Source organism: Pangasianodon hypophthalmus, chromosome 19 (assembly GCF_027358585.1).
Source record: "Pangasianodon hypophthalmus isolate fPanHyp1 chromosome 19, fPanHyp1.pri, whole genome shotgun sequence".
In the NCBI taxonomy this organism is placed as follows: Eukaryota; Metazoa; Chordata; class Actinopteri; order Siluriformes; family Pangasiidae; genus Pangasianodon; species Pangasianodon hypophthalmus.
Window position 1 is genome coordinate 10,787,456 of NC_069728.1, and position 12,821 is coordinate 10,800,276.

The window sequence follows — 12,821 nt, forward strand, 5'->3', positions numbered from 1 at the left end:
AGCCCTGACCTGTATAAAAAATGTAAAAAAACAAAAAAGTGGATGACGATGATGACTAGGCAATTTTGTTGTTTTTGTTGTTGTTGCTGTTATTGTGTATGTGCAACCAAATCAAATCTTTGCAAAATATAAAGCAAAAGTATCAATTTAGCTCTGATTCGAAATAACTAGTAGGTGTGAAAGCGCTCTGGAAAAAAAATTGTGAATCATTTTTTTTTTTTTTTTTTTTTTTTAGAACATCTGTTTAGAACATTATGTTTATTCCTAACAGTGTACAGTGTTCAGTTACATCTCTGAGCTACACCACTGTGTAGTTCCACGGTTTCACCGCTAGATGTCGCTAAAAGCCCGTTCTATCCGCGGTGTCTCCGAGTCCTCCACATCAATCCCACAATCCCAGCTAACACAGTTTGTATTTATTTGAATGGTGCTGACTTCGCCGCGTTGGTGAACATGCACTAAAATAGCTGTTATCCTTTTAACTCTTCTCAGATCGACATCTATCTAATATCACATTGGGACGTTGTTATTTAAAAAAATAGAAGAAACTAAGCGACGTTTACACAATGTAATGGTAAGGGGAAACTGGCTATGAAACAGGCTTAAAGGTGACAATGTAGCCATATGTTATTATGTAGGTTCAGTGTGCTAACGCTAGCTCTCTTAAGTTAGTCATTGCTTAGCAACTTGTTTGCTTGTTTCGACCGGGAAGTTGTGCAGGTTAGCAGATTTTCTGGGTGGTGTGACGTTAATAGTGTTTACAGCTGGTGAAACGAACGGAAAGATAGTTATTTCGCCTGAACTAATCATATAAAACTACTTTACCTCGACTAGCTGCTAATTGGCTAGGCTAGCAAATGAGTTGAAGGCCGTGCACCACTTTGACAGTATAGCTTACTTTACTTAGCATAGCATAGCTGTCTCACAGTGAATAGTGCTGTGGATTATGCTGAGAAGCTTCTGGTTTTTGGCCCATGGCCGCTAGAATATAAAACTGGTGAGTTACCTGATTATAGCTTGTAATTGGGGGAAAAAAGAAGAAGAAAAGCTTAAGCTTTTAGCTTCTTAAGCTAAGTGATGGAAGCGAAGCCTCATTTGCGACGTGTTTGCAGTAAACACTGGTTAGCTAGTATTACTTTCATTCGCTAGCAATGCTTATTTTTGCTTATTTGTCGCTTTGAATGTTAGTTTATTTGACGTTTCGTCAAATATGTTCTAAATATAACATAGACTATTGGATATTCATCACAAAAACATACTATTGTTTGATATATTAGTTGGCTAACTACAGTATTAAAGTTAAGAGTAGTAACTATAGTGAGGTGAATGACATAGCAAAACTATCATATCGCGATATTTGACGATAATTTCACATGAACATAATAGGAACAACAATATCTAGGTTTTTCTAACATTAAATTTGTGGAAAACGTGAATTCTGTATAGCTTTATTTTAATCCTGGAAAAGGCTAAAATATCAAGTGTCAAAATTCATATACACCAATAATGTTACACTATCATTATTATAATGGTCTCTTAGTAATGTCTTAACAATGTCTTAATGTCTTGTACATGAATGAAAAGATCTTGTGAAAACTCTAATGATGATCTTCCCTCCTTGCGTTTACTTTCTATTACTGCCTAGACTCTCTGATTATGGCCACTGGAAATCATGTTGGGAACGATGCAGATGTCCACAGGCTCAAGCAAGCCAAGGCCCTCGATCTTTTCAACCACAGAAGCGCTCCTGCAGATGAAGAGAACATGAGGGAGGTGAGTTGACACAGCCCAGAGATAAGACTACAGTTAAGGCTGCGTTCACAAGGACTTATTGGTATCTGCCAAAAACGCACCTCTTGCCACTGATTACAGTGAGATCTGAGCTTTGATGGACAAGAGTTGAACGTTTGAAGGAACTTTGTCCAGCATGCCTACTGTGCATCAGCCTATAGAAAAGGGTCTGGGTGAGGTTTTCAGTAGCCTCTTTTCCGTTCTAGGGCCGAACAGTGATGGACAAGGGGACCTATTCCCACCAAATATCCATGTTATCATGGTGAATCCCAGAATGCTTATAAAACTACCCAGCATAACAAAACCATGTGTGTAGGATGGCTTATCGTAGCTTGTTTCACTGTGCTGTTAAAATGGAGACATTTGTGCCAATTAATATCTTGGTCAACAGTAAATTTCCAGAGCAATCAAAGGAAGGACACAGAAGAAATAAACGTTTGCTAGGCCAGACGCAGCCTTCTTAATTAAGTAAATAGTTATAGTGGTTCTACTATAAACAATGACTATAAGACTCCAGTCACTCAACTGTTCAGATGAATGATCATGTGCTGTGCTTCCAGCTGAAGTGTTAATGAAATGTTAATAACAACGAGGTGCACAGGATGACTGCTGAACATTATAATATACACTTGTACATGCATACTGTGATGCAATTGAATGTGCCTGTGCATCATTTTAGAGCAACGAAACAATGACCCTTATTCATCAAAGAAGCATTTGGGCAAATCTGATTGTAAAACAAGCGTACACAAGTTCCACGTTCAGTTCCAGGTTCCTTATTCTTCACTTTTTACTTTGGCATATATATATGCCAAGAAAAGTTTGGCTGGATGTAACTTTGGGCGTACCATTTTAACAACCTGCATAATAGTAATAATAATGATAATAACCATTATTTTATTATAGGTAAAATATGTCTAATAATTACAAACTGATTGGAAGCAGCTGATTTAATGGTAAATTTTGTACTAATCTTTAAAATTTTTAAAATACAGAATTTATTTTTTCTGCTTTTCAGTGTTAGTTTATTTTTCTAGATATTAAAGATAGTCAAGTACACTATATGGCCAAAAGTTTGTGGACACCTGACCATCACAATCATATGTGGTTCTTCCTCAAACTGTTGCCACAACATTGGAAGCACACAACTGTATGGAATGTCATTGTGCTGTAAAATTACAATTTCCCTTCACTGGAACTAAGAGGCCCAACCCTGTTCCAGCATGACAATGCCCCTGTGTGCAAAGCGAGATCCATGAAGACATGATTTGCCAAAGTTGGAGTGGAAAAACTGTAGTGGCCTGCATAGAGCTCTGACCTCTCCAGGCCCCAGGCCTCCTCACCCAACATCAGTGCCTGACCTCACTATTGCTCTTGTGGCTGAATGCACAAATCCTCATAACCACGCTCCAAAATCTAGTGGAAGGCCTTCCCAGAAGAGTGGAGGTTACTATAACAGCAAAGAGAGAATATATCTGGAATGTGATGGTTAGGTGTCCACATACTTTTGGCATTATAGTGTACCTGTAAGTGAGGTGGGAAAATGGTTCAGTTTTCTACTTGATTCTGACCCTAAATAACTTTATATAAAAAATAGCATGCACAAGCACATCTAACTCAGGCACTAGTGGGCAAGACCTTACGTTTACGCAGCTGAAGGTGATTCATCAGTTGCGCTCAAATAACAGCTTGTATTAATGTCATTTCATGAATCAGACACAGATTTGTTTATACGTCATTTCATGCGTTCAATATTGTGCTTGTTGTTCCACAACTTTGATGAATAACCGCCAGTAAAACTTACATCCTAACTGAAAAAGAGGAAAGCAAAAACAGAAGTTATATGTGCGCTGGGGGCATAGATATAGCCAATACTTCACTCTGCACTCACACCGGCAGCGACGCGACCTGACAAAGCAACCAGAAGTCATTCATTTTCAACGAGTGGTTGACGGGAGGCAAAGCAGGAATTAATGATGTGAGGTGGACAGGGCAAGCGATGTTACAAAGTTGAGCAAAGTTAACTTTTTCACACAAATGAGAAGCAGTATTTTCACACGTGTATTTTGGAATATCAAGCCCATTACTCATGTAAAATAGGTGGCAGAAATCGTGAAAAGAGAAATCTCTGCCAGCGTGAACGCAGGGTCATTATGCATGTGGCACTATTAGAGTTAAGGAATCAAATTCAGTCTATTTCACTTTTCTTTTATGATTCTGTTAAATGATTGTGGCTCATCTTATTAAACCAGACAGAGGTTATCAGATTTCATCCAGTCTATACCTACATAGACTTCCTTCAATCTGGTGTAAATATATTAACAACAGTGTTCCTGTATTGTACCTTTATAATTCGTGTTTCTAAACATGTCCCACTAAGAGCAGTTTTAAAAAAAAAAAAAAAAAAAAAAAAAGCTTGTTTGTGGGTATTATTTATTTGTTGTGTGCTTTCTATCCAAATTAGTGCCCTAGAGCTTTAACATGGGCCTAGTTTCCCCTAGTAATGCCATTCAGTGGTTTAATAATGCTTTATTTAACAAAACCACAAGATGACTGATGTACACAAGTATTTTCTGCAGTGGTATTCCCAACCCCAATATGTCTTATATGAGTTAATGTATTATATTTTACAGACTTCACAGTATAATTTATCCTATATATTTTGACAGCTGACATATTTACTACAAACATGGGCTGCTGTCGGCCCTGCAGTGGAAAAGAGGCTAGGAGTTTTTGCTGATGGTGAGAGAGATAAGCAACAATCTGAGGCTGTCAGTTCATATTCAGAGCTGCATGGTACATTGCGACAAAGCTAAGGTCGGTTCACAGTGAGCCGCGCTTTTGCACACTGTAAGTGTATAAACAAGGCTTTAACCATATCACAAAATGCATATATTTCCCCTACTATTAAACTTCACTCACAAACCAGCAACGTATGCGTTTTTAACAGGTGCTGAAAATTCCTTATGAACGTAGCCTAAAATACTCAAAGCTAATTTTGCAGATCAGAGGAATACTAGCTTTGCCTATCCTCTCTTTTTAGGTGGATTATTTATGTAAGGAAGAAATAGATAAAGACAGGTGAGTTGTGAGCCATGGCAATAAGGCTGACCACACAATGACCCTTTAAGCACTTCATCAGCTCTCTGAGAAGATTTTATAGCAGATTTAATCAGTTTTTTGAAAGAAAATTAAACAATAAATACTATTGCTAAGCATATATACTAGCAAGGTGTCTGCTTTTCTTACCCTCCCTCTGACAGATTTCCAGTGGGGCGTTGCATGCACAACTACGGCAAAGTAAAACGAGTGGTGAGCAAGAAGACGCGTCATTCAGCGGTGGGTTCTGCAGTTCGGCTGCGAGTGCCTTCAGCAGGCAGACCCTCTGACATGGCCAACAAAGAGAATGAGCTGACGTGTGCCGAGGACGTGCAGGGCGTTCACTATAAGGACAAGTGTGCGTTCCCTGTGAACTCGACAGACGGCTCTAAAATGGCAGGAGCTGGCTCCAAGTACAGTGACTACTTCACTGAGGTTAGTTCCAGTTTAAAGTGATCATCTGGGCAAAAATAAAATGTACACAATGTAGTGGATCAACCAAGATGAGTTTGGTGTCCGGAGTTCACTTCTTCAATTTGCCCCTGGAGTTACATGGCAAATGTGTTTAGATAGAAGTGGCGCTTATAACCGGCAGGTTAGCATAGTAAAGACTACATACGTAAAGCATCACACACTTGCCTATGGCAGCTATGTCCAGTTGTTAGTCACAACCAGACTTCTGTTTTCGGATGGATTGAACACACTTGTGTACAAAAATGGACAAAAGGATGCCACAGAGCTATAAACAGCCATAAAGGTGGAAAAACTTTTGTCCATAGAACGTAGTACAGTATCATGCCACATGAATGGTTCAGCAGTTTGAAGGTGGAATTGTTTGTTTGACATGATATGGATGATAATTTTTTTGTTTTTCATTACTGATTTATTTATCCATTTTATGTTAAGGCAAGTGTGTATTGAGGAATGCAGTTTTCATGATCTTAAACTGGTAGCTATAAGCATGATTTACTTGACCACAGCAACCATAGTATTAGGTAGAATATTTAGCCATAGATGTGTTACTTTTAACTTTTCTTTAAGACTTAAAGAAATTGAGGGATTTTTTTTTTTTTTGTGTTTGTTTTCTTCTCTTCCTACAAGTTATCCAAGGACCATGACACAATGACTCATGTGCTCTTTGGGAGGAATCTCAGGTTAAATGTGGCTTTGACACTTTGGCGAAGAAATGCTAGTGAACTAGTGGCGTATTTGATCAGGTAAGGGTCTTGCAGAACATTAAGCAATTATCATAAACCTTACTGATTGACATACATTATTAAATGCTGCATTCTTTTTTTTCTTTTTAATTGTCGAAAAAAAAAATCCAGTTAAAATCAGTTTTCTGTTCCACAGAATACAAGACACAGGAGTGTTGATTGACTGTCTTCCTGTTCTCACAAAAAGGTAAATACACTCGCCGTCCACTTTATTAGGAACACTTGCACATTCATGCAGTTATCTCATCAACCAATCAAGTGGCAGCAGTGCAATGCAAAAATCATTACAGGTCAAGAGCTTCAGGTAATGTTCAAAAATATCAGAATATCACAGTGATCTCTGTGACTTTGATTGTGACACGGATATTGGTACCAGATGGGCTGGTTTGAGTATTTCTGAAACTGGTTTTCAGACACAGCAGTGTCTAGAGTTTACACAGAATGGTGAAAAAAAAAAAACTTTTCTGAACAACTGAAGATTAAAAAACATCTCATCAAGATGTTTCAGCCTGCTGACCCTCCACACACAGGATGGTTTGTTTGTTTGTTTGTTTTTCGCACCATCCTGTGAAAACTCTAGAGACTGTTGTGTGTGAAAATCCCAAGAGATAAGCAATTTATGAAATACTCAAACCGTCCCTTCTGGTACCAACAGCCATGAGATCACACATTTCCCCCATTCTGATGTTTGATGTGAACATTAACTGAAGCTTTGACCTGTATCTGCATGATTTTTTGCATTACTCTGCTGCCACATGATTGGCTGATTGGATAACTACGTAAATGAGCAGATGTACAGGTGTTTCTATTAAAGTGACTGGTGAGTGTACATTCTCTGTGAGTGTTAAATATGTTTAGTTAATATGTTTCTTATGTGCAATAATCTGCCATTTTTACTTTATAGCCTTCAAGAAGAACAGTCATGTGTTTCCATTGGTTGCTGTGTCGACCTTTTACCGCAAGTGAAGACAGTACTTCTTGGCAGATATGAAGTGTAAGTAGTTTTTAATTATGAAACCATTATGAGAGTTGGTATGTAATTTATCTTCAGATATCAGTGAATTGCTTTCTTTTATTTTATTTTTTATGTTTTTTTAAACAAAGGCACCTCACTGTGGCTTTGCACTGGGTTCAGTCGGTTGTTAAGAAATGGTGGCCTGAACTCTCATCAAATGGAAAAACTCTGCAAGACCGCTGTTCAAATGAGAAGTAATACTCTATTCCTGTGCTATATTGCTTTGTATAACATCTTTGTTTGCACTAAACATCAAGTTTGCACTTAAAAAGACTTGAGAAATGTACTGTGTGTATGTGTGTGTTGCAGAAATGTTCAGGCAATGCGAAAGCTGCTGCTTGATCTTTGGGATGATACATGTTCATTATCCTCAGTACCAGGAACTGTGGGGGAAATGAGCAAGGTAGATTATTCTTGACAAACTTGTTTTGGAAATAAGATTGCAACATTTTAAGTGTTACACTGGTTTTCATTTTTTCCTTCTCAGGAAATTGAATCCTATCTGTCACAACTGCGCTGATGTCTTGATGTAGAACACTTGAGGAAATGACCACTACACGCACTTGCTGCGGTTTTCAAAGCTGCTCTTTTAACAGCAGGATAAACTGAGTCTTTGCATTACTCCAGAAGAGGACGTGACTCGATGGTGAATGGGGAGACAGATGAACTGACCAATTCAGATCCTCCCTATATTCAAACTGGAGACATGTCTTAAAGGGTAAACCCTTTCCCATAAACCCTGACTGCTTCACATTGAAGTGGACTTTTTTTTTTCATTATTGGCACTCAGTCAACTCTATGAGACTGTAAAGAATCAGGTAACTCACAGAAGTGCCATGGAGAAGTTTTAACTCACTTGCAGTGCCACAATGTGCACTTGCTGAAGTGGATTTGACGTACCGTGTCCTGAGTCAACTCCTCGTACAATGTCTTAACAATGAAGAGCTTGTAGTCCTGCAGTCTTAAGTTATTGAAGCTTTCACTGTCTTATGCTTGTTCATGGATGAAATGATTGTGCATCATGGTGATTTTCTTTTAATCAACTTCTAAATAAATTTGCAAAATTTGCCAAATGTTTTCAATGGTGTTTTAACTACTGATTTTTGTTATCTGTGCAATCCTACAAATAACCTGGTTCCTCTTTTGTGAGATTAATGGGACTATAAATCCTCCCAGTACACAGCTATAATGTTAAGTGTAAAGGCAAGCATTACTGAGTGTTTTGAAATAGGGGTCCTGGGATGAATGCAGGACAATCTGAATGACAGCAGCAGTTTTTGGGTACAAATCTGCAGTATCCATTTAAGATTATCGTTTAGATTTTCTTTGTCTTCTAGCCTTCATAGCCATCTGATCACTTGATCACTGTTGGCTGGATATGTTTGGTTGATGGACGGCTTTCTGCCAGTAAATGTAGGTAAAAATACACACGCACAGTCCACACGTACCTGTCGCTGCAGAACCAAAAGTCCAGGGGGTGGAGACAACCATGATCCAGAACTTACTATCTGGGCGGGGTCGAAATAAAAGTCCAGGGGGTGGAGTTGAACCTGATCCAGAACTTCCTACCTGGGCGGGGTCGAAATTAAGGTCCAGGGGGTGGAGACGTCAATGCGGTAGTTTTGAGACAGCACGGTCACGTGATCGCGGAGCACTTCCACTTCCGGTATTCGGACTCCATGCCCTGTGTGAACGCTTACTGCCGAGCAGTCCAGCTGATTCAAGGGTCACTACTATCTACTGAACGATAAAACAAGGCGATCATCGTGTAGCCGGAGCGATGCGGCATCTTAAAAGAATACTGGACGCATATGTTGTGCTCCAGTCCGCGTTTGTGCTGTCGTGCTGTTTCGCCGAGTCGGAGCCCGGGCCTGGTGCGGGGAATGGAGACCGCTTCAAGATCGAGGGCCGTGCGATTGTCTCGGGAGTGAAAGCGCAGGACTGGGTCTCCTCAGCCCGGGTCCTGGTAGAGGGAGGCGAGTATATCGGATTTCTCAGGTAAGCTGCTTTAAACCTTGTAGCTTGTAGCCACCAGACGGACAGAACAGTGTTATCGCTAAGCTGAGCGCTAGGTAGTTAGCTAGTTGTTAGCTAACCATAGCAACGAACGTCTGTAGAGATTTAGGGCGCAGTGGGATAACTGAGGTTTTAGCCGAGCTGACACCTGCACTTTAGCTGTAATAATAACAAAAACAATACTTTTTACCAACAAATCATTTTAGTGATACAGAATAACCAACCTTAACCAGCATTATTTGGACATTATTACATGCCAGTAGAAGGTCTAGACTGTGTAAGAGCCAAAACGAGTGCTAGCTTTGTTCTGACCGTCTCTGTCAGAAGGTGTTGATTAATTTTCTGTAACAGCAGCTCTGACAATAGTTCCGGCTGCAGGGCGAATCACAGCCTTATATCAATGCGCTCGCTTTAATTTCTTATCGTTTCCATAGTAACAGACAAGGATGTAGTGTATAGTAGACACTAATAATAAACAGATTCAAATGTGCTGTTATTTAACAGAAAATCATTTATATGGCAAAGCTTTCTGTAAGGAGGTGTTTATTTAACATGGGGAAGGAGTCTAAAGTGTGAGCGCTTTGCAACAGCAAGCTTTCTGACACAACAGTCTTCTGAAAGTTTCTCAGTAAAATGACTCACTGAATCTATTTTTTTTTTTTAATTACCTTTGAAAGAGAGTCTTGTGAGGGAACAACAGTGTGTTTCTGTTAATGTAAGTCTTAACAGGAACTAATTCTTGCAGGCTTTCCACAACTTCAAATGTAGGTATAAACGGTTAAAAAGTACAGTGTGTCATAAACAGGTGCAGTTGTTGGGAAATTGCTGTTATAAGAGGAAATAAAACACTATTCTGGCCATGCTATTCTTGTAAAATACTCAACTTTAAGGTGGTAACAGCTCAGCACTAACCCAGCGTTGATTATTTTCCTATGACAGCACACCATGTTGCGTTTTATTCCACATGTAATGTTTAAAACAGAAAGCAGAAACGGTGCAATAGAAGTCAGCAGCCTTGCCGCTTCTCTCCTACAGGACTGATGGGAGTTTCGCTGTGCATGATGTTCCATCTGGATCCTACGTAGTTGAAGTCATGTCTCCATCTTACAAATTCGAGCCAGTCCGAGTGGACATCACCTCTAAAGGGAAAATGAGGTAACGTTGACTGTTACACTAAACTTCGACAGACCTCATCTCTTTACTGTTTTGTCTAGACCCTGTACTCAGACTGTTTTAATGCACCGCAGAGCCCGCGTGGTGAACTACATAAAGACCTCAGAGGTGGTCCGGCAGGCGTACCCCCTCCAGATGAGAGCCACTGGGCCACATTCGTACTTCATGAAGCGAGAGACGTGGGGGTGGACTGATTTCCTCATGAATCCGATGGTAAACTTTGTCTTAAAATTCAAAAGTAGATGTCGGGCATGCTGAATGTTTTGGATGTAAATATGTCTAAATGCAGTAACTGAGGGCTTGGAGAAAAGCCGAGCTTAATGTAGAATGGACAAGAAGCTTTGGTTTTAAGTTGACTCTATATAATATTAGTAACTGAAATGTCTACAGTTCTCACAGCATTTCATATACAGTACGTATGCAGTATAATTGAGGTCAGCTAAGCGTTATTATCTCTGTAGGTTAAGAGGACCATTTTGTTCTTATTCACTTATGCATATCTATTTTAATATATTAACAGCATTTTGTGTTGTCTGCCTCGTGTCATAATAAAACCTGTTTTCCAATTCTTACAGGTCATGATGATGGTCCTTCCTTTACTAATCATCGTTCTGCTTCCAAAAGTGGTCAATACCAACGACCCTGAAATGAGAAAGGTACATGAGGAAATGATTTTTGTGAATCTGACTTTGTGTTTACACAATATGTAACATGGCTCACACAAGTGCCTGAAATAAGCTTTTTGAATATCACCTGCAGAAAAACTTGCATAAATTGCATTTTTTTTTTGTTGTTGTTGTTGTTGTTGTTGTAATCCTCATCCCTATCTGTATGATTCATGATTCAAGTCAGGATTTAAAAAAAAAAATACAGCTTAAATCCATTCTGTTGCACATTTAGATGTTTGGTAAACAAGTCTTTGAACGTCCTTTAATCTAATTTTAAAAAGTCTGTACAAACTTTGGGTTTATAATCTAGATGTTGGAGTAAATACAGATTTCAGTTTTCCTAGCGGTAACCAGATAATTGTCAGTGCATTTAAAAGTGTTGATGTTCTAGGAAAATATTTCCAGGTATTTTCAGTCTTGCTTAAAGGTACACAAAGCAGATTTTTCTATTGTTATTACATACAATACATAATAATATATAAGAACATGTGACAGGAAAATTCTTGAACACAAGTGTCTTTTCTTCGGTGAGTCTTCAGGACAAGGGACTTTGCACTTTCCAGCTTTTCAGTAACATGACAAGCTGCATTTTTTTGTCTCATTAACTTAGAGATAGAGGGAGAAGAGAGGCTGTTGAGGGAATGACTGTTTGTAGCTGCTATAGATAGAAGAACTACCTTCTTGTCTTGACGTTTTACAGCTTTGCCCTGGTATAAGAAGAAACAGTTTTTAACTGTTTTTGTGTGTTTGTGTGTGTGTTTAACAGGAGATGGAGCAGTCCATGAACATGCTGAACCCTAATCCAGAGTTGCCAGATGTCTCAGAGTTCATGACCAAGCTCTTCTCTAAGGGATCCAGCAAGCCAGGGGGAAGCAACAAAGGCAGCAGGAACACAGCACTGAAAAGGAGGTAGTGCTGCTAATGGAGACTGGGGTGTTTTTTATTATTATTTTTGTGTAGAATTGTTTTGTGGCCTGTTTTTCATTTTTATTTTTCATTTGTCACAATAAAACTAACTAACTGTAATGGATAGTGAGCTTGACTTGGCAGGGCTGTATATTATGTTCACTTTTTTTTTTTTTTTTTTTTTTTTTTAATCAGATGCTATATCACCACATGTGACATTTTAATATATCTACCTGTAAACATTTAACACCATTTAGAAAAGCACCGGTAGTTCTATTCACGGTTAGTTGGGCCAAGATCATCAGAAGGGTAATGTATGCTTTTATTGCTGCTGAGGCTGAGATTTCTAAAACAGATCCTCTTCAGGGTTGAGGCTGGATGAAACGTCACTTGAACCCCAACCCAGTTTCCACAACTACTTGAAACAGAGCTTTTACTTTGAAATAGTCGGTAATATTGTTTTGAGTTTGTATATGACTGTGAATGAAGATGATGTATGCCTAAAATTTTAGCAAAGAAATATAAACATATTTAAACTGAATGCTAATAAATTGTAATGGACATTTTGCATGTGTCCTTTGAGTAGTTTGTTTCCTCTGTGTAGATTTTTCTCTGCTGAATGAGTCCCACTTTTCCCAGAAACCAAGAAATATACTTTATTTGAATCAGTTAGATACAAATTCACAAGACATTGTAGTTGGATCTGAAGTCTGATTTAACACAATTTGCTGCAGTGTCTACACTAAGTCTCATAATGGACAGTATGAAGGAAGTGTTTATATAGTTTTTGGTACATCTAAATGGTGATCCTTCAGATTGCTTGATGAAGGGGTTAGAGTTTTACTGTTCTACTGAATCTCTGCTCTACATGCAGTAATATGAAGAGATGTGTAAAGAAATTATTTTTGCTATCAAATCATTCATTATTGTATTACA

General features: G+C 38.8%; 2 protein-coding genes across 5 annotated transcripts; both read left to right on the plus strand.

Moving 5' to 3' along the window:
- Window positions 1-381: 381 nt before the first annotated feature.
- Window positions 382-8,195, plus strand: katnbl1 (katanin p80 subunit B-like 1). 4 transcript variants are annotated; one of them, XM_026923687.3, is made up of 10 exons: window positions 382-574; window positions 1,646-1,773; window positions 4,835-4,872; window positions 5,055-5,325; window positions 5,992-6,107; window positions 6,244-6,294; window positions 7,012-7,101; window positions 7,212-7,316; window positions 7,432-7,525; window positions 7,610-8,195. In XM_026923687.3, exons 2-10 carry the CDS (start codon window positions 1,657-1,659, stop codon window positions 7,640-7,642), a joined length of 915 nt encoding a protein of 304 aa, XP_026779488.2. In that variant the 5' UTR covers window positions 382-574; window positions 1,646-1,656; the 3' UTR covers window positions 7,643-8,195. The 4 variants fall into 4 exon arrangements, with proteins under 4 accessions (XP_026779488.2, XP_026779489.2, XP_053098142.1 ...); XM_026923688.3 differs by lacking the exon at window positions 382-574 and adding an exon at window positions 598-997; XM_053242167.1 differs by lacking the exon at window positions 382-574 and adding an exon at window positions 4,461-4,641 and having other exon boundaries at window positions 1,645-1,773.
- A 564-nt stretch (window positions 8,196-8,759) lies between these two features.
- On the plus strand, window positions 8,760-12,451 carry emc7b (ER membrane protein complex subunit 7b). Its single transcript, XM_026922696.3, has 5 exons — window positions 8,760-9,120; window positions 10,174-10,293; window positions 10,386-10,524; window positions 10,887-10,967; window positions 11,746-12,451. The coding sequence occupies exons 1-5, from the start codon at window positions 8,903-8,905 to the stop codon at window positions 11,890-11,892; spliced, it is 705 nt and encodes a 234-aa protein (XP_026778497.1). The 5' UTR covers window positions 8,760-8,902; the 3' UTR covers window positions 11,893-12,451.
- Window positions 12,452-12,821: the final 370 nt, after the last annotated feature.